At 33.8% G+C, this 27,557-nt stretch overlaps 1 protein-coding gene across 1 annotated transcript in view; it reads right to left on the bottom strand.

Annotated features, from left to right (window-relative positions):
* Nucleotides 1–27,557, bottom strand: part of Rn (rotund) — a 105,665-nt gene that overhangs the window by 67,917 nt on the left and 10,191 nt on the right. Inside the window, exons 3-5 of the mRNA XM_021333004.3 lie at nt 16,638–16,718; nt 11,644–11,764; nt 11,058–11,200 (exon numbers count right to left, since the gene is read on the bottom strand). Coding sequence (XP_021188679.2) covers nt 11,058–11,200; nt 11,644–11,764; nt 16,638–16,718 — 345 coding nt within the window. The remainder of the gene's footprint in view (nt 1–11,057; nt 11,201–11,643; nt 11,765–16,637; nt 16,719–27,557) is intronic.

Genomic DNA, 27,557 nt, shown 5'->3' on the forward strand with positions numbered 1-27,557 from the left:
ACCGACATCTTATTGTGACAACTTCACGGTTGGATTAAGTATTTTAACGACTAGATTTAAACTTTTTTGTGGGTGTATAATATTTTAGATTGTCATAGTAGGTATCGAATAATATTTCGGAATATTGGATAATTCAATGCATAAATAATTACGTCGTAAATGGATACTAAACAGAAAAAATATAACTTAGTGTGTGTGTGAAAGTAAGCGATGTGGTTTGACGATATAGATTATTAGTAGGTAGTATAAGCAAACCAAACAATGTGAAAATTATTGGGTTTTAATAACTAAGTAGCTAATATACCAGTAGTTTTCATTGTTGAACGATCTAGGAAAAAAAGTTAAGAAGCAAATACTTTAGAATACGTATTGAACCAGCATAGCAATCTAAACTCGTGCTTCTAGTAGAAACATACACCGAGCATTGGGATAATAAATAAACCGATGATGAATATGGACCAAATACCAATACATTCGATGGCAACGCCATCAAAAAGGGGCCAGTCGTTACACAGAAACCTAACCCTTTAAACACAAAAGCTAAATATTAATCCCAATACAATACAATTGTTTTATTAGGCGTCAGTCATGCAAAATCGGCTTCCATACGAAAATCTTCTTTGTAAGAGGTCTTAAAGGGTTAACCCTTCAATACTATCTATTATAAGATTATTGAGTATTGACGCATTGTGGGGGGCGCGAAGGGTTAAGTACTGGTATAAAGGACCCTTCGATTCTTTGAGATATTTTATGTTGACGTGTTGAAACCGTTTAGGAGGTTTTAGGAAACATTGCAGAGAGTTATAAAGAAATCTGTGGTGTACAAATGCATTGTTGAACTCTTATAGATAAAGTATAATTCTCCTACAACACAGTGAGAAATATTTGACTGGGAAGACCTACATCGAAAATGTGTGTGAGAGTCACAAAAAGTAGTAGCGAATGATACCACGTGGTTTTATCGATTTACTATTAGAGACTATGATTGATAAAAATAAGAGTTTCTAGCAATTTTTGATACATTTATGTAAGTACATCTTTTCACATGGAATAAACCAATAAACTGGAAAAGGGGATTAAAAATTCTATCGATTTATCTTATGTTACATTTACATACTTCATACTACTACTCATTTAAATAAATTCTCTTAAAAATGATTCGCCAAGATTAATCAAAACTGTATTAATTGTAACGTTTTTTCCTTTTCCGACAGCTGATCTACCTAATGACGTATCATTAAATATTTTTCTCAGTTCCCACAAAGGCTAAACACAGTAATATGCAAATCTATATCTTCGGTCCTAATCCTGAATATCTAAAGAATTTCGTCCTTAAATTTGGCACTGACAAATTACACTTGAACACATTAGTTTCGTAGATGCTTTCTCACATACAAATGCATAAAACCATCTGCCCTTATTAGTGAAAAATGTTTTATTCAATAATTGTCAAGCATTCTGGTTATTATGCAAAATACCCATATTGTAATGGTGCATGTTGACATAATACCATCAATCTGGTGTTTGATTTATTTGTAGGGTTGTTTACGTTTGAATAATTTGGTTGTCGATATCGATAAAAAGCAGGCAGCTTCGTCATTCGCCTTCGTCTTTCACATTTGTAATATTATTTTGGAGGTGAAATTGTATTATAGTGAGATGTGTGAGAGGTGAGATAGTGTGTGAGGATTTGAACTAATATTAAATTAAAAAGTAAATGTTAAGGCTAGACAAGCCTTAATAAAAGTAAACTATAATTGCATAGGTACTTAAATTTTTGAAAATATATTTTACCATAGTTCAAAATTAACTTCTCCCTATTGGTCCCATGTCTTCAAACAAATTATCAGTAATACTCGATATAAGAATAGTACATGTGAGTTAGACCTTAAAATAAATAAAGATGATCAAAAATACTTCTATCTCGCCAATACAAAAACATCGATAAAACTTCCAACTACATATCGACATTACCTTCACCCATCCCTAAATCTCAGATTATCATCCTCAAAAATCCTATACAATGGGTGTTTCGCACCGCAACGCCTATTACTGCGCGCACGCATTGTCATTGAAATCGTGTGTTTAACCTACCTGAACTACCCTTTACTTGCCAAGACATGCTCAGAATAGAATATTTAGTATTAGAATAGATTAGTGGTATATTTATTGCGACTTCGTTTCCGGGAAGTGTTATTTAAACCTATGATTTTAGACTGTAATATATTTACTTACTATCTGTTTTACTTATATTCTGAGGGATTTAATTTTAAGAGCTGGATAAAGAATATCTTAACTAGTAATTATAGTTGCTAAGTTACAAATATCATCGCATTTTTAAAAGTAGGTCTTCAATTCAGGTGTTTGTTCTTTTTCACACTTCACTCCATTATGTTGGTAAGTGTGGTATGATTTTTGTAAATATGTTACATTACGTGTAACTTTATTTAACATGAAATCACCTTATTCAAATATAAATTCCATCTTTTCATCAATTTAAAACCAAGATCACGTAGAAACGTAATGTAACACAGAGATGAAATCTCCAACAAGGGAGGCTGTGACCACAAGACTTGCGGTTTGTAAGACCGTTGTTAGAAAGTCTACAAACACAGCCTTTTCTTCAAAACCACGTATAAATGGTTAACTTTAACTTTGTGTGGGTTTAGGGTATTTTGTTTGTTGGTTAAATAATATGTGATTTTGAATTTTAGATTTTGTTCTTAAATATCTCGGTTATACATTGAGTTTTTATGTTTTTGGCTATATGAGCTTCTACTCGAATTTTATCCGCATGTGAGAAGTAGTTTGCTCATCCAGTTAAAAAGTAGTCCTAGAGATCTAGCATTTTTTAAATTGGGTCCGAAGTTCCTGATTAGCTCTCTCTCGTTGTAAGTCCCCATATAATTTATTATGATTAAAAAATGGTTGTATCCTCTATTCATTGCTGCATTTTTTATGAAGAAAGTTGTGCGGTAGTGGAAGGGAAAGTCGAAGGAAAGAGAGGAAGGGGTCGTCCAAGATATAGCTACATCAAGCAAATTAAAGAAAAGGTGAAGATTGTGACGTATAAGGAAGTTCAGGAGTTGGCGCTAGATAGGTGCAAATGGAAGGAGCTGCACCGACAAGAGCTGGGCTCTTAAATTAATGATGATGAAAAAAAGGTTAATTTTAGGTAACAATAATAACGTTTAATGAACTATTTAAATAGTTTTATTGAAATGGTTATAAAAAATAAACAAAATATCATACATAATAGCATGGACCCAATACATAGCACAACTAACAAATTATTTTATATTATATTTTATTACAAATAAGAAAATTGAACTCTCACTGAACAAACCCACAATTATAATACCAAAACATATACTTATTTAAAAGACGCTCAACTCAGCTTGTGGTTTGCGGTAACTCAAAGCCTACCTTCGGTTTGTACCAACTCCTTAAGAATACACTCTTAACATAAGATTATAACCCTCATATAAGGTATGTGGTCGGCAAGAGAAAATGCTGTATGGAAAATTACTTCAGGAGTTAAGTTTCAAGAAATAGAATATGCTTTAACGTTCACTAGCTTATTTGTGACGAAATAATTTTAATGAATAAAGAAAACAAATGAAACTCATAAGGTATTTTTGTACAGTATTATTTCGTGCTGGTAAATTAGGTTCAAAATTTAACGATTCTTATTGGAAATATCAAAATGCTATTTGTAAACCTGTTTTAAGTTTTTCGGACAATTTTATTTGTGAATGAATTACTTTACTGATCTCTACAACAAGCTAAGGTTTTGATACAAAATACAGTCCTATAATCTTCAGTTAAATGTAGACTATGATACGTGAGACTATGACTATGATATGACTATTTGATCAGGCTTAATAAACCCGTAAATATCAATAGAACAAGTTTCTAAACAGTTTCAACCGTCTTTCCGAACTATCTAAATAATAATGTCTAAAATGCCATTATTCCAAAGCTATTAAAATATAATAATTCAACATAATACCCATTAAAACGAAGTCAAAGTATTAAATAGACGTGAAATTGCCAACTTCCTGCGCCCGCGCACGTTTAGCGAAGAAAAATGTTTGTCTTTATTTTAGGGCTGGCAAGTTTAATGAAATTAACATTTTAGTTAAATAAGTTATTAAATTATTTTGCCCTATGTTTAATTAATAATAATATCCTAATATTGTTAAGAATTTTAGATTTAAATTGACTTTTGTACACTTATATATATATCTATTTAATTTTTTCCTTAATTTGTATATGAATTTTATTGATTTATTGATGTTGACTCTGTATTATTAATTTTTGTGTGTATGTTCTTGTGAAATCTCGTGACAATTTTTTATCTTTTTTATCTTTCGTTAATCAAATTTATTGTAATAAGTATGGACTGTGTCTGAAATAAATGATTTATTATTATTATCTTGTATGTCTCTACCAGACCTCGGGACTATAGAGTCCCGGATTTTTGGGAGGCGAACGTGGGGCCGAAGCCAACACGCTGAAGCCCTTTTGAGACAACTTTAATGAAATGGTGACACAAAACCGACGATTATCCCTGTATACACTATAGAAATGTACCCAAGGACAATCCCCGGTTCTGTGCTAAACTATTGCTAACTATGGATGAAAACTACTTGGGCTATTGTGATGGGATGCTAATGGACTAGGAATGGGGAAACTACGGGAACTATGGCACCTGCCGATAACAATGTAATAAATACACGTAAAAATGGCAGGTGGAGACTCGCCAACTCACTTACTGGGCCCCCGGGAATCAGTCACTGAAAAGCAACAAGAGGGCAACAGGTGCATGAGCGGCTGAGAAGGGTGAGGATACCTCGGCGGACTTTAAACGCAGATCACGCGCTCCCTGTGGGTCCAGCATCACCGGCCCACTCGCCACTTACCACGAGGCACCTACCCTCCGAGCATTGCTCTAGCGACTCCACTCTGACCGGCCGGTGAAGGCAAGCCAAGAGGCGGGAGACCTATCCCCCGTCATGCTTCACTCCGGCAAGCCGGAGATGGGGGACAGTATACTCTCCCTGGAGCACTCGGATATATAGCCCCGCGGGGTCGCTACTCCCCGTCATCCGCCTCAGATGCCCTGCGGGGCTTATTATTATTATTATTAATTTACCAAGTCCTATGTTTAAGTTATATTATACTAATATTATAATCAAACAAGATTCATTTATTTGTTTGCTTGCCTGAAAACGCTTATCTCAGGAGCAAATGGAAAAATATTTTAGTGCTAAATAACCCATTTGTCAAGCAAGGTAAAGCCTACATTTTACCCGGTTGCACGACCCGGTTGCAGACACGTTTTGAAGGGATTGTTAAATTATATATTTCGATATCAATTGTATCAAAAGTAACCTATAGCCTCCAAGATATATAGGTTGTTTAATACGGAAGTCATTTTTCAAATCGGTCTCTAAAATTAGCGCGTTCACACAAATTCTTCAGCTTTATGATATAAACTATAGTTTTTTTTTTAAGAGTCAGCCCTACACCTGAACATACCCACTTAAATTAGCAAGTAGCAAGTTGATAAGCGTCAACGTACACTCATAAACTGCTTGTTTATTATTATAAAAATGTTAAATTACATGTTGAACTAACGCCTGTTCTTAGGCCACTAAATTGACCATACCATAGTCTTTCATAAATGTGGAAAGTGTTGGCTAGATAGTTATCTTTTTGAACGACTAACTTTTATTTACTGTGAAGCTTTTGAGTAGTTATTACGTGGTGGATAATTAGCAGGTTTATGGGATAATTATGTGAAGTTAAGTTGATTTAAGACTTATAATTTATGTGATAATGAGGAGTGAGGAAGGTTATGAGCGTGAATGTTGAGGGATATAGAGGAAAGGGACGGCCACCAAATGGTGTTTGGATTTTGCAAGAGACAATACAACTGGAACAATAGTGAGCCGCCCAGGCTTTACCGGTACGGCACCTTATCTATACAAATATACTATCCTTAAGAACCACTCTTAAGATTAGATGGATGGTTTTTTTGTACGAGTAAATTTTTTGAGTTATTGCAAACAGTCAGAGAGACGCGGCAAAGGACTTTGTTTTACAATATGCAGTAATTCAGTTATTTATCCGTTATTTTTTCTACAATTTTGCAATTAACAAACCGAACTAATTCCGCAATGCTTCATTAAACCTATTAACAGTTCAAATCTCCTTATAAAGTTACAATTAACTGCAAACCTAACCATGAAATAGCTAACTAAAGTTCAAAGTTCGTTGACCTTTGTGTGTGGAATCGTGAATGGCCGTAACCGTCGCGCGACAAGTTTTAATTGCAACGTATGCGCCTGCGCAGGTGGCTAAACATGATCGTATTGACATTCTTCATTAGACGTGTATGTGTTGCTTAGGTGCAGGTTATTGACTTGAGATTAGAAAAAAAGAGGTTTGAGTTTATTATGTTTTGAAATACATTCAGTTTTAAAAACTAATGTTTTGTTTGAGGAACTTGATAACGGACTTACAAAGTGTCGTGTAAATTATTCTACGCATCGGATGAAAAAAATGATGTGGATGCTTAAAATAAAGTTGATAAACGGAAAACTTTTGTTTTTACTGTGAGTTGTAAAAAACAGTTTCAACTTCATAATAGTAACATTTTATATTACAGATCTAAATCATATTTCAAGCACAACAACTTGAACACCAAGTACATATTTTTATCCAATTCATCTAGCCCTATTACAATAATACCTACACCATTCTTTATCCCCCACACCAAAATCCCCTAAACCCGAAAATACCCAAAAATCCTCTTGACCAAATACCTACAAATATCCCGAAATATATTACAAACGCAGTGCAACATCTTGAAAGCCCTCCCTCCGAGGAGATCACTCCCGGCTCTAATGACGTCATTAGCACTCGCAAAAACTAAAGAAGGTACCAGATCATGTTTGGGAGATAGTCTGAAGATATATTTCGTTGTGTTATGTTCGGTATTAGAGGTGAGGTAAGCTGGAGTGGTGGATTGTAAGAAAAAAACTTTATTAACTCTTATAAAGTCTACTCCCTAGTTATCTAGATATAGGTACAAAGTTTTCATAGTAAATGTTTCGGTCGCCAGATATAAATAAAGCTTTGTACCTAAAAATACCAAAAAAACTCGCAACTTAAAAGTTTAAAATACCAGACGCACGCATAAATTCACGTCAGGGTCACAGATGAATACTGAAACCTGAACTAGGATGATGAAATATATAATATTCTAAGCTCCAAATGACCCTACAATGGAACTCACAAAACCACACAGTTCTTTACATAATAAGTTCCAATGCTCTCATTAGCTACAGATCATCTTCAATCCAAAATAACTATTTTCCAAGATTTTCTGACAAATACTCTTACACCACAACGCCACTTCCTGACCACAAATGACCACCAATAAAAAACCTTCATTCGTAATGTCCCCTGAAACAATCGGAAACCGGAAATGACGTTATATGAAAAATAGACACCTATCAGTAGCAACTTATTATTAACATCCAGAAATAAACCATATCACTCAAGCAATTCAGTCGAAAATGAGTTTGACAAGACTAGAACAATTTCGATCGTCAAGTGTTATATTGGAATTATTAACACACGATTTTATGCTGTATTTCGTTACGTTAAGGTTTATTTTTCAGTGTCAAGATTAGGCCCTTGACTGACTGATGGTTCGACAGATCATTTGGGTCGTTATTGAATGGTGCGATCGTAAGGAATCGTGTCTATTATTGAAATGAGGGTAGTTCAATGAAAAGTCGCTTGAGGATACAATATTGGATGAATTTTGCAATACTTGATATGTAACACATTGTTGTACTTATAAATATTCTTAGTTATTAGATTTCTGTCTGTTTGAATCCCTAGAAGAACAAAAAGGAATATTTTTTATTATCATCATCACTACATTCCTTCCTTCGCTACTTAGATTGCCCCCGCCTTATTAGTCATCCACGTTCATGCTCAAAGTCCATATACATTCTTTACCTTATACTAATACTATAAAGAGGAAACATTGTATTGTTTGTTTGTACTGCAAAAGCTTCGGAATTATCGATATGAAAAAAATATTTCATTGATAGCGACACTAAAGCCAAGTGACATCGGCTATATTTTTATCCAGATACCGGAGGAACTTTCTACAGGACGCGAGCGAAACCTCGGAAAACAGCCAGCATTGCATAAAATATAATTTAATACCACCGTAAATATGGATACCATTACCAAACTACCTCATAGGGAAAAACCCCATAAAACAGATAAGGGCGTTCCATGATAACACAAAAAGTAAATCCACCATCAAAGTCGGCATTCACATACCAAGATTGGAATCCAAAAATTTACACAAACCAGCCTTGGTATCAACCGATTCGGGTTTTTGTCAAACCGTCCGTTGACATTCCTGAGCACCGCAAGTTTTGATTAGAAGTCAGTCGATGATGGCCCGTTTTGTTTGTTTTTCAAAAAGTTTTAGTCGCATTTCTTTGGCTTTGAGATTTTTTGGTGAAATGAATATGGATAGGTTGAAAGTTTTTGGTTTTTTGCTTTTTTCGCCAAATTAAAGGGTGCCGAAAAACGTCGGCTTCGGCAGTCTTTTGATAGAAGACAGTTCTCTGTTTTGTTAAAGCTTAAAGTTCCAATAGTTCCTTAATGAAAATTAAAGCAGGCCTAACAATGATTCCATAGTAAAGAGACCAGCGTTTGTATTTATATGCATTCTTATAATATAAGTATTATCATGCTGAACTGAGCATATTGTGAGAGTTAGAAAACCCTTACAAATAAAACCTTCGGTAAAGTTTAACTAGAATAATTTTTTCAAATATTATAAATGCGAAAGTAATTCTGCCCGTTTTTTAGATTTTCCAGTCAAAACTACCAAACAATTTTAAATGGAATTTGATACACAGATAGTCCAGAGCCTAAGAAAGGACACGGGCTAATTCCTTTGCGACGAAGGAAGAACAGCGGGCCATGCTAGTGAGTTATGTATAGGTATGTCATCAAGCAAATATGTAATTTCCAATCCCAATTATCAAACTAATCATTAAGCTAGTTAGTAACAAACACACGAATATTATTTTCAAACTCATTATACTAACTCAAATTGAATTTCCTATCAAAATTACTCATACTTGAATTTAATTAAAATCTGATTTGGACCCTCGAAGCGAACGCAATGTTTTAGGTATAAAATATCAAAGATGAAACTAAACGCGTTGTGACGAGCAAAAAACACTAAAATAGAGAATTAATTGCAAGTTATACAGGACACTGCTACTGGGTAGAGATAACAAAAAAATAACTATGCCATTTTTATCTTAAGCAGTTTTAGCTTATTGTACAAAATCGAATCTGAGACTTAGACAAAAGATTGAGGAAAATGAATGAATGTTTTTTTAAGTACTTATGATTGGTTTATTTATGTTGTGTCAATAGATCGTAATCGTAATGTAGTTTTACTTTAATGTAATCCGTATCCATGTTTTAATGTTATTTCTAAGCCATGTAAGTATGCATGTAAGCCAAGAATTGATTAGTTTTAGGTTTCGTTACAATTTTCGTTACAAGGCATAATAATAGTATCAAATGATGTACGCTATCATCTCAACACTTTAGGAAAAATTTTAGATTTTAGATGCTTTTAAAAAAGCTTTCTGCAACATTTGATTTTTGTTCTCCTTTATCATTTACTAAAAAAATAACAATGTCTTCAATAACAATTCCACAACAAAAAAATAAATAAACAAAACTTTAATTATTTGCCAAAAAAATCCATTTAAGTTTATTTGCCGACTGTACTGCAGTTGACGAATTGAATTTTGATGACTTACAGCCTGCGTCGGGGGCTCATTATCATTTCACCATAGCTTCAAACACGTAGCCTCGCATGTGGGTAACAGTAGGTTAAGTCTGTAAGACTTTGGAGATTTTTCGAGGATTATAGTCACTTTATTAGAATTAAATGGATGAGCTTATGTACTTGTGTGGTATGAAAACATAAATTCCATCTCCGGAAATGTTTAAAGGCGTAGGTTCGCTAAGGACTTGTTGAATCCCTTTGGCTAGTTAGCTACCGTTCTGAAGATCCGTGTTTTAATCGCTATTAAGGGTTTAGAATAAGTCTGTCCGTATTTCGAGCTATATATTATGTGTATGCGACTGAAAGCTGTATTCGTCATTTAGTCATTTTATTAACTTAACGTAAAATAAGTTATGTAAAGAAACTTTTTATAAGAGTGCATTTAAAAGTGTGTGTAAACTTTACACTCCCGGTGGGCAGCGATGAGGAGGAGTATTTTGATTCAATTTTTTAAATATTTATAGTAAGTGTACCTACATAGTACGTAATAAGTTTGTTGTATATAATTTCATTATTAAGATTATGTAAAAAGTTATTTATAAATAAATACTTTACTTAAACTTTTTAACTTTTGGTTTGTCCTATACTGTGGTTTCCCGAACACGTTTTCGCTTGACTCAATATATGAATTGAAGATACCTTCATATCGTTGCAATCTTAGCCGACACTATCGAGAAGCGACAAGCATAAAACTTGCTTTCAACATCGCCAAATGCGGATGGAATATTATGTGATCGTGGACTTTTCTAGAAAGAAATTGTTGGTTTATTTCGTTGGTAGTTATTTTAGCTGTCACAGGATATTGAGTGGCAATTATTATTATTCAACTATAACAGACAATTATATAAGTCTATTTAAATCAGTCTAGACGAAACTATCTTTTAAATTGAATGATTATCAAATAGCTTGGATTAGGATCTACAAAAGTCCTAGTCGGTACTGCCGAGATTCCACCGAAATGTGCATGCGTCACTGCTAGCATGTGTTTGCGCACAAAGGTTGTAATTTGTTACTGTTTTCTAGAGCAATATATCGATGAACCTATTGTAGAACGTATACCTAATGTCCTCCTTTCTTAAAAAGTAACTCTAACTTCTTTCATTAATGCCAGAAAATTCCATCACCATTATTTATCACATACCTGAGGACACATCTTGCAGTGATACTTCCTAGCGTGAGCGTGCAGGGGCTGGAGCTTCGTGGGTCCCTTGCCGAGGGGTTGGGGCACCACCAGGAGTCCGGAGCCGGTGTTCGTGCCTCCAACTGGTGATGATGATGATGAGCCTGGAAGAAGAAGAGTTGGAATCAGTATTTGGATGGGCTGTCAAAGGATATGAAGAAAGATTTGATGGAAGATACAGTAAACGTTAAAAAGGCTTTGCCAATTTGAAAACAGCCAGTTATTTGACTTGGAATTAAGATTTTTGACATTAATTTACGTACTTGTACAAGGTAATGCATGGTATATGAAAGTGTTGAGTGTTATAAAAGTTATTCAGCTTATTAATACTTAGTTTCAACCTGGTTCAACCTGGACTGAGCCTTTGTTACAGACTACCCAAAAAGGAGGAGGTTCTTACTACTTTATTATTGTCTGTAGATGTAGCTATGTTTATTTCATCACCGACTTCTAGAGCAAATGAAATTAAGGTATTTTTCTACCACTCTTCAAGTTTTTAAGTCTATTAAAACACTACGCAATAATAACAGGTACATACAATACCAACCTGATCGTCCAGGTCCCAGGCCTGCTCCGTACAGCATCTGACTCATAGACTGGTGGTGGCCGAGCCTGTCATCAGCCTTCTGGTGGCCTCCCACTGTCCCATCTCCTGTACTCATCTTGGCCTGAAACATAAAGGATCAAGGTTAGTTATGGTATAGATCTGGTAAATGGAATTTGGGTACAAAAATCATCTTCATCATCATCATCACCAGCAGCCTTTTTGTATCGTCTCACTGCTGGGCACAGGGCTCCTCTCACACAGATTCCGATTGAGCGTTAATCATCACACTGCCGAGCCGACGCGATGGCCCAAAGGTTTTAGATCAAAACTCTAAAATATAATTTTCGATGGCTACTAAACGTATTTGTGCCTCTCGAGGTTCTCAAAATAAAATTAGATGTACGTGAGTACGGTAGGTAGAGTCCTCTAAACGCGGAAAATAAAATATTAAGCTAGTGCAAGCTAATTCATTCTTAAAAGCAACATCAAGTATTAAGAATTGTCCTGACTAAAAACTCAAACTCTACCGCATCAAAACTAGCAATAAATCTAAAACAACAAAACACAACATTTCTTAAACCAACTAACAGAAAATCTAATAAATTAACGAAAGCAATCTGTTAATAGATAATTTATATCCCACACTTGTTACAAATCAGACACAAGTTGAACTATAAACTATAATAAATAACATTAGCAAAAGGGACATTGGTCAGTCTGTGACTCCGTGAGTCACAGTATTGGTTAAATAAATCATTTGGAGGGTGACATACGGGTAAACAGTTTGGCTAGCTTCGCGCAAGAAACCTGACAGCTGAGTGGAGAGGTCGGGAGTTCGAATCTCAATAGATTATAATTGGTTAAATGGTAGTATAAAGCAAAGTTGCTTGAATGTTTATTGCTGTAAGGAAATTAGAAACAAAACTATATCACATTAATAAATATAAATGCAAAGGATTGAAAGTGATTGTATGTGTGATGAAACTTGAAATTAGTATAGCCATGTATCAGAATAACAATACAGGCTACTTTTTATCCGGGAGCGCTAGTGGTTTTTCTCAGGAAGCGGTTGAAACCGCTGGTGAATACAAGTTGATATTTTAAAAAGTGGAAAAACATTTCTACCAAGTGTTTAGGCAATTAAAAAAATTGGAAACTCAGGCATAATGGTTGCGTAGGCTTCTTAGGCAGATAAAAATATATTCAAGAGTGATTATAATTATGTACCTATTTATGAATAGAATTATTCTGAATTTTCTTCAATTATCACATATTATAATACATAGTCGTAAAGAAACAGCAAAGTAACATATAATATACTAACAAAACACAACATTCACCTAGCTACAAATCAACCCTACCACCGCCGACGGTCATACTAAACTAATATTTTAACTCCCTGAAAGGTCAAACAGTCATAATTTACTATGATCACGGGACAAATCGACCGTCCCTAATGAAGCGATGGCCAGGAGTTAGTCATTTGTTAATGCACCCTCAGTGTTTAAGGGTTAAGATTTAATGTTTGACGTTAGATTGTGATGATTCTTAGGGTACAAACAAAGGCGTCAATGTTTAAATTTAAAGTTAGTGTTAAGATGATTTTGTAGTAATTAAGTAAATTAATACTGTATTTTTCAATTAATCTTGCAGTTTTGAATTTTATAACATTTTTTTATTTTACATATTGTATATCATTACTTATTATTTAAAGTATAATTATAATCATATGACGATTGAAAGCTGTTAGGGTACAATTTTCGCCCTAACAATATTACAACTATTCACAGATGACAAAAAAACTGTTGATTTCCACCCAAAAAGCTACAATTCCAATTCAATTTCGATTATCTTTAGTATACCGAATTTTAAATTATGTGATACGTGTTTCTAACTTGGAACTAAACCCGAAACTGTAACATTAATAAATCATTAACTATACCGAGGTCGGCAGGACGGTATTCGTTGCGAATTAATTTAGTTACAGAAAACGCCCCTTGAACGTGAGATGAGAAATTTAATTTTAGTATTAATCGCACCCGCAGTTTAGGGTTAAGTTGTGGGTGCGAACTGTAACTATGTGAGGGTTAGAATTGATATTTGTGTCCGATAGATTTCATTTTGGCGAGTTTGGTAATATGTTTGCATTTTGGAAATGAAAATTTACTGTTACATATGGTCAACTGGTTGGTTGTCCGAAAATGAATTGAAGATCCAATTATTACTAGTAGTGCTACTAACGTAGATACAACAGCAAGTCTGCAGGATTGTCAGAAGGCGGGTTTTAGCCAACAGAAGTCTATCTTCCGCTGCACCTATACTGGGATCGGTCAATCGATGATTACTTGCCGACAACAAATATTCGACAGCAAGTAATTTCATGAAAAAAATAATTTCTAAACACAAGATAAAGGAACACTTTGACAGAAAAAGCCTTTTAAAATTCTCATTTTGCATTCTTCATAGTCCTGATCAAAGTACTTTCATATGAAAAATGCAATCTACGTACAAGTAAAATACATCAAGATACATCTCATCTATAATATTGCATAAAGGCAACATAGTATATAGGTCACACAATATTCTTCAAAACTTTTATGTTTGCGTCGTAAAAGCGAAATACACTCTAGTCATCATTGGACGAAATTCTTTAGTACAGCGCCATCTATCGAAGGCTAATGGCGACTTTTGACATAAACTGCTTTGGTCGTAACAAACAACCGGGGTGTTTTTTGACCCACTTCGACTTTTTAGGGTTAGAGGAAGGAACTACTATTTTGTTATTTAGATAAATGTTTTTCTATATTGGGTGTAAAGAGTACTTATGTATTATTCTTTAAGAGCAAATTAAACATTGAGAGAACAAGGAAAACGTCGTCTGTAAGCTGCACTTTGAAACACTTTTAAATCGTGAATCTATTATGTTGAAAGCTTGAAAAATCTTTAACTTTAAGTCCGAATACAAGTTAGGTTTCAATCTCTGAAATTTGCAATCCACCAAAATCTGTTCAGTAAGCGGCTTGTATTACATCATTGTACCTAATAGCCGTACAAATGAACAAGTTACATTAAAATATTAGTGATACTAACGATTCTTTGTTTAGTTTGTATCTCTGTTACATCGAGAACTCCTTGTCATTTTGTTGTCTGTGCATTGAGTACAAATCGATCAGAGATAGAATATTTATTGTACTACGCAAGACTTACAGACGGGACAAGTGTACACTGTACAGACAGACAGTTTATTGTTTACTCATATTGATATACCGAGGAACCTTTCCTTCTTATATATTTACATCGGGAAATTGTTGTACAGGTATAAAGTTAGAAGAAGGTGATTAGAAACAAATTCGATACAAAGTAGCTTCAATTTTTGCAACAATTGTATTTCATCATACAAATCCGATTCTCACTTTTTCCATTTTCCCAGATATCAGGTATTATAATACAGCATTCTCTAAAACTAAACGGTTTATAAGATGGATGTTCGAAAGACCGATCAAGAAATAAATACACTAGAATTACTAGTCCAATAATTTTGTGTATGAGAAGAGTGTTAATTCCATCGTGACCGGACTGACTGTGTAGCAACTTAGAATAAATTTTACATGCACTCTATCAGACCAAAATGTACATTAACACTTCAAACGACCAATTAAGGATGTCCCCACAAACACACTTGACAATAAAGGAATGTAGGCGTACTCTGCAGAGGACAGTTGCAAATGAGCGTCTTTTGTCATAGAACCCGACTTCACAAGTGTGGGGGCCCAGAGGAATACTTATGTTGATTCGCAAATCTGTGCACCAGCTCGGAGGGTTGACTCTGACCGCACAGTTTTTTGCACAATGATTAATTTTGCAGATAAAGAATTTCCAGCTTTAGGCTTGATATTTTTGGTAAATAGTGTTCCCGTGAAAAGCTTCGTCATTTAAGATTTGTTCCTTTTTAGGGTTCCGTACCCAAAGGGTAAAACGGCACCCTATTGTTTTCGCTCCTCTGTCCGTCCGTCCGTTCGTCTGTGACCAGGCTGTATCTCATGAGTCGTGATAGTTAGAGAGCTGAAATTTTCACAGATACTGAAAACTAGAATTGAATAAATATTTTGGGGGGCTTCCATACATCAGACGTGATTTTTTTGTCCGTTTTATAAATAATGGTTCGGAACTCTTCTTGCGCTATTCCGACTCGCACTTGGCCGGGTTTTTGTAATAAAAATAAAAGTTACAATACTTATATAACCAATTATTATGAATCAATGAAATATAAAGCCGTAAAAATAGAAGGGTATAATGTAAACGCGATTACACAGATAAATATCAGTGTTGTACAAAATTGCTGGTTAAGTGTTATAAGTTTAACCGAGCCAGTTAAACAGGAATCATAAAGTTGAACCAATTACACTACTTTGTAATTAACCGAGGTGTTTCGTATCAATCACTGAATTAGCAAATACCATGTAATTATTGGTTATAAAGTAATAATGTAGTACATAATCAAACAACAATTTTAAGTACTACAAATGAAATATTACTAGAACATTAAAAAAATGTTGTTACAAATCTACAACATCACATTCCGAAGCTGAAAAAAGCTAATGAAAAAAGGGAATGCTATTAACACTAAAGTCTAGAAGACTACCGATTTGTAGTTATTTTTAAACGGCACTAATAACTAAATTCCTTTATTACTTATCTGTTGACAAAATTTATCTTAGTGTTGAATAATTAATTAATATTGTTTTGTCATGCTGACAACATCTGAAGTGCATTACTCTAACCATTGAGCATTAAAATTAAAGAAAAGAATTCCAAAATTAAAACATCTAATAAAACTGACCACATTTACAAAAAAAATCATAAAGAACAAGCGCAAAAAGTAACCACCTAAATAAGCAAAACTGTAGTAAAAGAAACAGCCTCTAACAAAAAAAAACTTTTAGTTACAAAAATGTGGTGCTACATGTAAGATCTAAGGCCAGTCTACTCCTCACCTCGTAGCCTTGTTTGATGGCCATGGCGCCCCGTGGCCGGGACCACGTGGCATATTCCAGGCCATCTTTTTGCTGACAGTGCTGTTGAACAAATAATTTCTTTATTTTTATAGGAACATTGATTTTAAATGTAGCTATTTTTTAAAGACAGATAGAGCTTGAGTGGCGTTTCTTAGGTGCCGAAAGACCTATAGGAAATTAAATCACTTTGGTAGGAAATTGAGCTATGAATACATTTAAAAGTTATCCGAAAACAATTTACTACCCCTAAGATATATCAGCCGGTAAGAGTGGTAAAAACACATCTAAAAAATAAAAAATGTAGTAATTGTTGTTTGCTATTTGAAATACCTATATACATATACCTATCATTATTATAGTGTTGATAAATGGTGGTATAAGTAAGTCATAACGCACAGGCATATTCTACACATGTTTAGCGATAGGATGAGCCATCGGACCTTAGCCTATAAAACTGAACTTCAGTGCTAGACAGCATTGAAAAAGAAGTGTGAACGAATCCTTAAAGTTGGAAAACCCTTTCTTGACCTACCCTAACGATGGGGATAACTTATTACCTGCTCACGTGAGTATACGCGTATGCAAAGACGAATATTGACCATGTTTCAGAAATTGTAATACCTACTTTTTATTTTTTGAAATAAAAGTTGTTTTTTTTGTAAGATATTATAATTATTTCGGTTTGTGTTACAATCATTAGTTGCTTGGGCACGTGAAAAAAATTTTTACTTGTGTTTTTTGGAGTATACGATTTTCGATCTAATGTTGTGATTAATAAGATCAGTAATCAAATGATGAGAGGTCTTGGCATTCTTTTGTTTTTACTTTGGTAGGTGATTTAGAATAGAGGCTTTGATATAATAAATATATTGCGGTTTTGCTAGGCCTTAACTACTGAAGAACTTGAAAAAATAGGGCGGTTTGGATAAAACAGGACTTAGTTATATCCTGCAGTTACCTTGAACACAAACTTTAAACGATTTTCTTCGAAAGAAAATTCAAAAACACCATCTACCAGCATTATGAAAGCACAATAATCTTTAAAATAGCTGTACAATGACCATATTTCCACGTTATAGTAGATACCTAATGCCTTTACCGACGCACTTACGAACATACATACATACAACTATATATATGTCTAGAAAACGATTTTTATATCCATGACCCAGCCAACATATAAAATGTTAGTCCTAAACTGGTGTTCTGTCTCGTTCTAACTGGGTAGGAGGGAGGGAGTAGGTGATATGCACGTGTGACGTCGAGAAGACTTATATGTATGTACGTGAAGGAAAATGGCTGGAGGCATGGAGACGATTTCTTTGTGAAAAATATTTTTGAAGATGTTGAAATTGGAGTAGTAATAGACTTTTTAAATATTTTGTTTCTTATTTTAGTCTTTACCTGAATATACTTGAAGAATGGTTATGATTAATCGAAATTAAAATAGAGTTTTTATGTAATAAAACCAGTTATTACACTTCTTATATTTATAAGTACCTAACTGAAATTAACTGAGTGGTGTTTGGATTTTGGCTAATTTTAAATAAAAACTATGTATGTTCTGTTTCTGAATTTTAAAAGTCCTATTGTTACTTCTGATCTGATAATTAAACATGACTGGTCCCCAAAAGCAAAAGCTACCTGAAACTGAAGATACATTTTCATGGACATCATTAAATATTTAATGTTATTTTTCAAATCACCTCAAAACATTATAAGCAAACTCATGCTCAAAAATTATACTATGAAAAAAATATTCCCACAAAAAAAAATACATCTAAAAGCACTCCATACCATTTCTGTTCCCGAGAAAAGCCCGCGACACGAGTATTTTTCTTAACTCACACATACGTAACTCCACACACGCTCTACACTAGTGTGCGTGAGAATACGTGTACGTATGTCGAGATGCAAGTGTGTGCGCGTCTTGGGTAGTAAAATATTATGCTGTCGGGTGAAATAACATTGTATAGATAATCAATAACAGGGGAATTTTATGTTAGATCCTGAATTTCAGGGCGTTATACTAGCCTAGGTTAGTTCAGTCCCCTATATTTGAAGTAAGGGTGATTTTATAAAGTAATTTGATATTACCTGACATATGAGAAGTCTATTTGAAATTAATGTTGTTTATAACGAACTGCAATGCACCAAGTTTGACTTAATAGTTTAACAATGTTCATATCAATATCGAAAAGTAGCCTATGTCCTTCCTCAGGCTAAACTAACTATCAGACTTAGACAAAACAAACAATTAAAAGGGTTCAGTAGTTTTGGAACGAAAGCATGACAGACAAAGTAACTTTCACGATTATAATATAATATTAGTAGGGATTGTATTCAGTATAATCAAGATCAGCAGAAATTACTTGATGTAAACGGTTCATTTTTATATGTAGTCAAAATATCAGCACATATATGCACAGTGGATCTCTTCATAAAACAAAAATATTTTTTGTAAAGTTTTTTTTATAATTTTTGAAAATTGCTGCAGAATTACGAACATAAATGTAATGTAATTGCACTAAAATTGCAATAGTCTATCTTATTAAACATCTATAGGTACGTTCAAGTATTCCACAATTGCTTTCCTATCACTAGTTTTGTCATTTTTAAATAATAAGAACTTACAATATGAGTCAAACTCTCTATAACAGTACATTTTTTACCCACACATACAGCAAAGAAAATCACAAATACCCTCAAAAGGGAAATAAAGAAAATGTCTGAATTGTGGAATGATTAAACGTTTAAACGTCTGCGGGCATCTAAACTCAATTTGCGGTGTTCGTCCATTTGTCACCGCGCGTCTCGGGAACCGCGCACTGTGCAGGAAGTAGCTGATTATCTGTATGTTTGTACGTCATACGATACCAAATGTTTTTGATATATTATGATGGTTTTTGGAAAATATATTGAAAATAATATTCGAATTGTGTACAGATGTCTCTATGGAGCGTTGGATTAGATATATTATGTTTGACTTTTTAAAAAAATCTTTTTCTGTCGTTACAGGTAAACAGAAGCCAGATAGTCAGACAACCAGTCTTACCAAGAAGTGTGAGGTCGTCCAGGTAACTGGTTTGAGGAGGTCAGATAGGCAGTCGCTCCATGTAAAACTAGTACTCAACTGCATTCAGTTAGGCTGGCCTAAGATCTATAGTTTGACTAAAGATTAGACTTAAAATCTCATTACGTAGGCGGATTTAAGAAAACCCTGTCACTAAATCTATATCAGTAAACTAAACCTTTAGCCCAGATAAGAAAAAAGAGATTGTCTATTGTTAAAACCTGAACAAAGTAATAAATGATTCTTTATTCTATTCCTACTTTAATGGACATTTAGGTATCTTTCCTAGATGGTATTTTAACGCGCGCTAGGCACTTACATGTAGCCAGGATAGAAAATGGTTAGATCGTACGAACTAAAACTGCCTATAAATTTGAGAAGACTCTTCTAACGTTTTCACAGCACAATAGAAATTCGATTTGTTTTTTCTAAACTTCTGCAGTGCGCCAAAATGTGTTTTTTTTTTTTCAATAATATACACTAGACTGCACTTATGCATAAAGTATACCAGTAAAGTTTTTAAGCTCTCTAATCAAACTTCAACAAACAAAAATCATCTATCATCATCTATCCAGGATTAAAACATTAATCCGAAGATGACCATTTCGATCATCTATTTAAGTGCAGCATGCTATTTCATTATGAGTTCATATAATACAATAAAGTACTGAAGACAAATTTATCAAAAGTCATCATCATCAGCGTTTTAATTGTCCCACTGCAGAATATAAGATTCTTCTCGCACAGAGAAGGTATGAGCATTATTCACCACCCTTGCTCAATGTCAGTCCAGGTTACAATATTATAAATAAGTATGACAAGTCAAAGAAAATAGTATATTCTTCTTTCATAATTTCTCCTAAAAAACACTATAATTTTTCCTTCAAAATTCACCGTACTATGTACACAAACGTAGTTGGGTGTGTGTGTGATTGATCGCCAATCGTCGCGGCCACTGTCATCGTTAACTCTGCCTACCCTCTTAGCTATTTATCTTCAAGCTAGATTCCAACAGATTATGAGGTATTAGCAGTTTTGCTAAGTCAGTTGGACGTTTTGAGGTGTTTTAGTAAATGGACGCTTAGAAACGTTTGGTATTTTTATGGTGCAGTGTGTGTAAACCGAAATGTAAAAAAGAACCCTTCAGTGAATTTGGTATTTATATAAATTTGCAGGTCCCCAATATTTCTTTAGAACTCCTTTTTATAAATAATTAATGGAGTCGGAATAATAAAGAAAAGAATAGAATAATACTACTTACAGCCAGTTTCTTCATCAAAAGTAAAAGCCAAAATAATGTCATAAAGTAAAAGTAACGGTCAAATTAGTTTTTTCTATTAGTTTTGCTGTTACTTTGGCCTTGAAAAAACGAATTGAGACCTTTGGGTAAATTGTCAATCTGGAGATCAATTAAATACCTAGGTCTATGTTTACTAGTGCTTGTCATATGGCCAAACAAAAACGATTTATATACATAATTTTGAAAATAATAATTTCCATTTGAAAATACTGTTTACCAACCTGTACCTATCTGGTTAATTACCAATTTATTAAGACGATGCGAAATATACGTCTTGTAATTATCCCAAAAATGATCTCTGCAAAGATTATGCAAATAGATCCGAATCTCCCCTTCGGTCTATGAGTAGCATAGAACCGCATCAGTGTCGGCACATCCGTCTACGTCACTCGCAGGGTGACGCCTCCCGTTATCGACCATGCGAACTTTATTCTTTTGTTACTTTTCTACAAGTTTTTTGGGTATTGATAGTTTTTACGGCATTTGAAACGTCTATAAAAACAAGTACTTTTTAAAACAAAATACACAAACCATCAAGGATTGCCTTCAACAATTCATTTAATAATTTAATCTTTAAAATTTATCGGTTTCTAGCACCATAAAGTAAATCAATAATTTTCAATTTTGATACTATTTTTATGTAAAAGCACTCTCATGTCTTCCCCGCTTACTTCCCGGGTGAATTAATTCGTGTGCCTGATAAATAGTAACTATAGCCTTATTCGATAAATGGACTAGTTCTGTAATCTTTTTCAAATCGGTCTAGTAGTTCCGGAGATTTATTAATCAGCTTCATTTAAGTAGAATACATTAGTTAGTTAGTTAGTTACAGCCTATTTATCGTCCCACTGCTGGGCACAGGCCTCCTCTCACACGGAGAAGGATTGAGCATTAATCACCACGCTTGCTCAATGCGGGTTGGTGATTTCAGACTATATAGTCCAGGTTTCCTCAAGATGTTTTCCTTCACCTTTTTATCAGCCATTGGTGCCTAAGATATACTTAGAAAGTACATACAAACTTAGAAAAGTTGCATTGGTACTTGCCTGACCTGGATTCGAACCCGCGCCCTCACACTCGAGAGGTTGGATAGAGAATACATATGAATATTTTAAATCACACTAATATTTAAAATTAAACTAATACTAAACACTGCTTAAATAAAAATCTCAGATCTAACTTCACACTATAAAGGCATCTTCAGACGGCCATCCCATAAACGTCGCGATACCGATCACGTGTGTCTGTAGTTGACATTGACAGATACGTCGCGAAAGATTACCCGCCTTTGTGGGATCACACCCGGATTATCCGTAGGATGAGGGGATATTTTTTATGCTGTCTAATTGATGTGTTATGAAAAAAGAACTATGATTTTAGAAAATACTTATCTGCTGTTGAAATTTTTAGTTTAGTAGGTTTTGGTTTTTGTTCCTTTTAACGGGAAAATATTTGACTAGCCTTATCCATAACATAGAAACACAAACATTATAATAGAATTTTGTATGTTATCCTGACATAAAAAGAGTCCCGTTTAACGCATTTGACTGTTAAAATAAAATGTCTTGTTCTGGTACATAGGTGCATTTTTTTAATATACATACGTACGACGTACGTATATACGATGTGCAGAAAAAAAAATGAACATTACGATCAACCTTTTGCTATAGGTAAAAAAATTACGTATCGACAACAGTAATTTCAATTAATTCTACACCCATCAACGCAGCAACTCCCTTCACTTACATCTCTACTTAACCCCCTAAAAACAAACATTACAAAACAAGGAAAGCCAGTAACGAAAACTCTACTTAAGGCCGTGCACACAGTGGAAACAAATTATCGTGATGAGTCGCGCGAGTTAGTCTGTCGACGCCCTAAGATGGATGGCGGAAGATGCCGTGACGGCTAGCTACGACGAATTTGAAAAACGTTTTGGGAAATTTTGGATAGCAATGGTTTGTTTGTTTGGAGTTTTGGTGAAGAATTTATGCAAAATGTAGGACTTATTAGAGTTAGTCTTAAAAGGCGTATTTTTATAATGTACCTATATGTCAGTGCAGGAATGTTATGCTTGTATTTTGTTGGCCTGATAGATTTTCTAAAATATACTTTAAATGAAACAGTTTAACAGCAATATTTTTCAAAATGCTTTTAACGTATTTGAAGAGAAATAACATTTTTTTTTAAATAAAAAAACACGGAAAATGTTACTGGTATTACAACGAAAAAACATTATTGTCAAAACATTCACTTGAACATGCTACGTATGTACATCATAACGCAAAGTTTCACCCGTTTCCCGTCGGGATTACATCGCGCACCCATATCAAAACTAGCCTACCTACCTTAAGAACTACGACCACTAAAAGAAATTTAATTCAGACCAACAAATCCTAAGAATATCACGTTCAATGACCCAACAAACAAACATGATGATTATATAGAATTTAACCTTATCGTCGTAAGTGAACATTCGTCATACTGAGACAGTATGTTAGCTAATTATTAGGTAGCATTTTCTAAGCAATAAAATTGATTGCTCATTGCTTCTGCGTGCATCAGATGGACTAATGATAGAAATATGCATTGTTTGTCTGTTTGTACTGACAAGTATTCTCTTGTTTATATGAAGAAACTTTGTAATATGCTAAAAGGTGATTGCGTTATAATTGTCGGTAATGCTGTAAAAATATTTGTGGTATTTTTGAAATAACGCAAATGAAACATTATAGAAGCCATTTAGTGCAATTTTGATCTTATGACGATTAGTTGAAAGTGGATTTACAAGTGTCTGTAAAAAAAATCTTTATCTAGCATGTTTTAGACTGTACAAATACGATGATATAACAAAATAAATATGTAGTTGACAAAAATACCACCGTATATTTCTTCCAATAGACAACAAATGAATAATCACAGTAATTAAAAAGATGTCTTATTTTATCCCCACTCTCACGAAACACCATAAACTTACTAACAACTATAATCCGAACCCATTGACTGTTCGAGCACCATAATTATCTTCTAAACCAAAAAAACTAACAAAGAATCTTTAACAGTTAAATCTTCTTATAAAAAAAGACGAAGTGACAAATAGAAAAAAAAGAGAAAAAAGTTTTGCAAAAAAAAAAGTGTAGCGGTTGCACCCTTTCATTTGATATTGTTGTCGTATGAGAAACGAATGACAAGACAGGTAATTTATGCTTTTGTAGAAGGTTCTAGTAATTTTGATACTTTTGAAGAATGTCAAAGAATCCGTCGCTTGTGTTGTAGATTTAAGTTATAAAACAAAAAGGAGAAATAACGACATTGGATACTTAGGTATATGAAAGATATTCAAAAAATATAATATATTTTTTGAATATCTTTCATATACCTAATACCTAAGTATCCAATGTACATATTATGTAGATGTACATATTATGTAGATGACTTCAAGGATCTTTTTTCAAAGATATTCAAAAAATATAATATATTTTTTGAATATCTTTCATATACCTAAGTATCCAATGTACATATTATGTAGATGACTTCAAGGATCTTTTTTAATACCACGTACTGCGTGAAAAATACTTAAAAAATCTGTGTCATTAACACAGTATAGTTAATTAAGGATTCTTAATCATTGTAAAGATTCTTTCATTTTTTTTATACAATTTTAACAATACATCTTAAATTAAAAAGAAAACTGGAGAAATTCATTTAAACTTTAAAGTATCAAAACTGATATATCGAACTACAGCATATTCGCATCAGGAGCAACCCTTAAAACAGTTCAGTCACCCCTTTAACAAATACTTCTTAACTCATCCGACCTCAGAATTTATGTGCCCAAAATATATAGTGATAAAACTCCATCTATTGTCAATAACATCATAATATTGTATTGTACTATTATTTATTGGATATTGTCAATATTGTAACACCCTGGTTATAGAAAGAATTTATAAAGTGCGAGTTTTTATTTGTCTAAGTAAGTTTTTTAAGTACGTCCTCTTAAAAGCGCCTTTGTGTTGTTTAAAAATGCCCTTAAAATTCTATATTTTATATGATGAATTTTCTGTTTTCTGACGTATTATATAAATATGAAAAATCACCTTAAAAATTCAGGAAGAATATAGGACTATGTTATCTATCTCGTCAAGTTAGGATGGGTGTATGAATTTTTATTTTGAAACTTGACAGAGAATAATATAAGCTACATTTTATCCATATGCGAAAAGTAGTTTTCCATTGGCACTCAGGCTAATCAAGGAACCTCGGAGATCAACTAGTTAGGAACATATAATTTTAAAAATTGTTGCTATAACACAAGTAACATCATTCTTTAAAAAACTCCATAGCTACTAAAAATCTTTCACTACCTATAACTTATAACAAACTCTGCCATACATAAACTAGACTCTGCAATCGTACACTTCCTAAAAGTATACTAATAAAAAACTTTGTCTGTCCATTTATTGCTGGCTACGAGCAATATATCGGTTTATCCGTTTGTTCGTCATGAAGTTTCTTACGACAATACTCCTGGGTATTAATATAGAGGTCCTATAACAACTCTTCTACCTGGGGTGTGATAAAAATAGTCTTGATCTATAAAAGTGGGAAGGACACTGCTGTAAAATGTAAAAGCAGACTGCATTTATATAGAAATGTGATAGCTAGTGGGTTTAGTTTGTTCCTCAATAATTATCCTTTTACGGATGAACGAAATGTGATAAAATTTGATCAAGCATAAAACATAAGACTTTTTTTCTAGGTACAAGAACTCATTCCCTCAGGAAGAAACCGTTGGGGGGAGGAGGAGCAAACCAAGTTAGAATTTGCACTTTTTAAACAAACATGGAGCTCTCTTTACCGTGATGATGCATTGTGTGTATTTATTTAGTCATCTTTAAAACCTTAGTCTTTTAATATAATGTTATTTGGGCCTATGTGAGTCAGTAGTGAAAATCTTTTAAATTAGATTCAACCTGCAAAATAGCCTTCAAACTTTTGCTAATAATGACAGGATCTGTATTAAAGTGAAGTGGATCAGAAAAGGACAACTTAAAAGTTCGGCATACATATTGTATTGTATTTAATCAGTCTTAAATACCTAGAGTTGTGTGTGTTTTAATTAAGTTACTGTACGTCATACCTCCTATTTTTTAATTGGGTTCATTTCAAACATCATATTACTAACGCTACTTCAAAGTATTGCTTACTTATGACACCCTAAAATAAAAGATTTACCTATACCACAAATAATATTCCAACGCAAAAATACAACAAAAATAACACAGAACCACAATAAACAATACAAAACTATTATCATTAACAATAAACAAGGAAATTAGCCATACACAAGGGTGTCCACGATTAATTCGGCGAATTAGTCCCGTCCGAAGTAAAATCGATTAGGGCAACGAAATTCGGGGCAGGGCCAATTCGCAACGACGCTGCGTCCCATCCAAGATAAACATGCCAGACTTTTTTCTACGGTTGAGACATTAACCAAGGATGTTTTGGTTGTGACCACGAGTTGTGGGCTTTGTAGGACAGTCCTGAGTTTATCGGTTAGATGGTCTAGAACTTTCTGTTTTGGGTATGTCGTCGTAGTCGTTCAATTGTTCTTTGTTTTAATGTTAAATATTTATTTAATTTTTCTAATTGATAATTATGGTGTTTTCGATAATATGTAGCTCAGTAAATCAGGTTCAAAGCTTTTAAGGATATTAGAAAAAAATAATTAAAATCATAAATTCACAATTGTAACTGAATCAACGGAATATCCTACACACGGCACAACCAAGTTAAAAATCAATTTTCGAAACAACATTCAATAAAAATCGTTACAACAATTTCCACTTCTTACTTATTTCACGCAACTCAAACCATGAGAAGTCCTGCAAATTTCCACAGCATACACACCCTACACTGTATGTCATTAGACGAAGCGGCGGGGGCGTCATTACAGCGATGAGTAGAACAACCATTAATCTTCCCGGACCGGTCTCCGTGCTGTCAAAATTGTGGCCACCGTTCTCTAGATGCGTACTTAGTATGTTGCTTTGTTTTCGGTCAGTCTAGTGTATGCGTTGATTGTGACTATGTATCATGTATTTTGTAGAACAAATAGGGCCTTATGAGGTAAGTAATAGGTAGTTAAGATAAAGAAAATGACGGGTTCAGTAATAAGTTAAATGTGTGAGTATTGAGATGTACGTTTAGGTGTAAATCTATTGATATAAATGAATGTCAGAAAAACTCTAAACTTATCTGAAATCTTGCTCTCTAGCCCTCAATATAAAATATAAAACATTAACGTAAAAATTTCCGAATCCATGTAAGAGTTACGTTGCCAGCCAGATTCACAGATAGACGGATAGACTTATAACACCCTTCTTTCTGCATCGGGATTAAAATAGTATACTACAATGATTAATGTAGAAGAACGTTTAAAATAAATGAAAAATCCTTAAATATTTCTTACGTTCCTACAGTAAGTGCCAAGTAAAACCTAAATAATCCAAGTTCAAAA

This window comes from Helicoverpa armigera, chromosome 26, assembly GCF_030705265.1.
Source record: "Helicoverpa armigera isolate CAAS_96S chromosome 26, ASM3070526v1, whole genome shotgun sequence".
NCBI lineage: Eukaryota > Metazoa > Arthropoda > Insecta > Lepidoptera > Noctuidae > Helicoverpa > Helicoverpa armigera.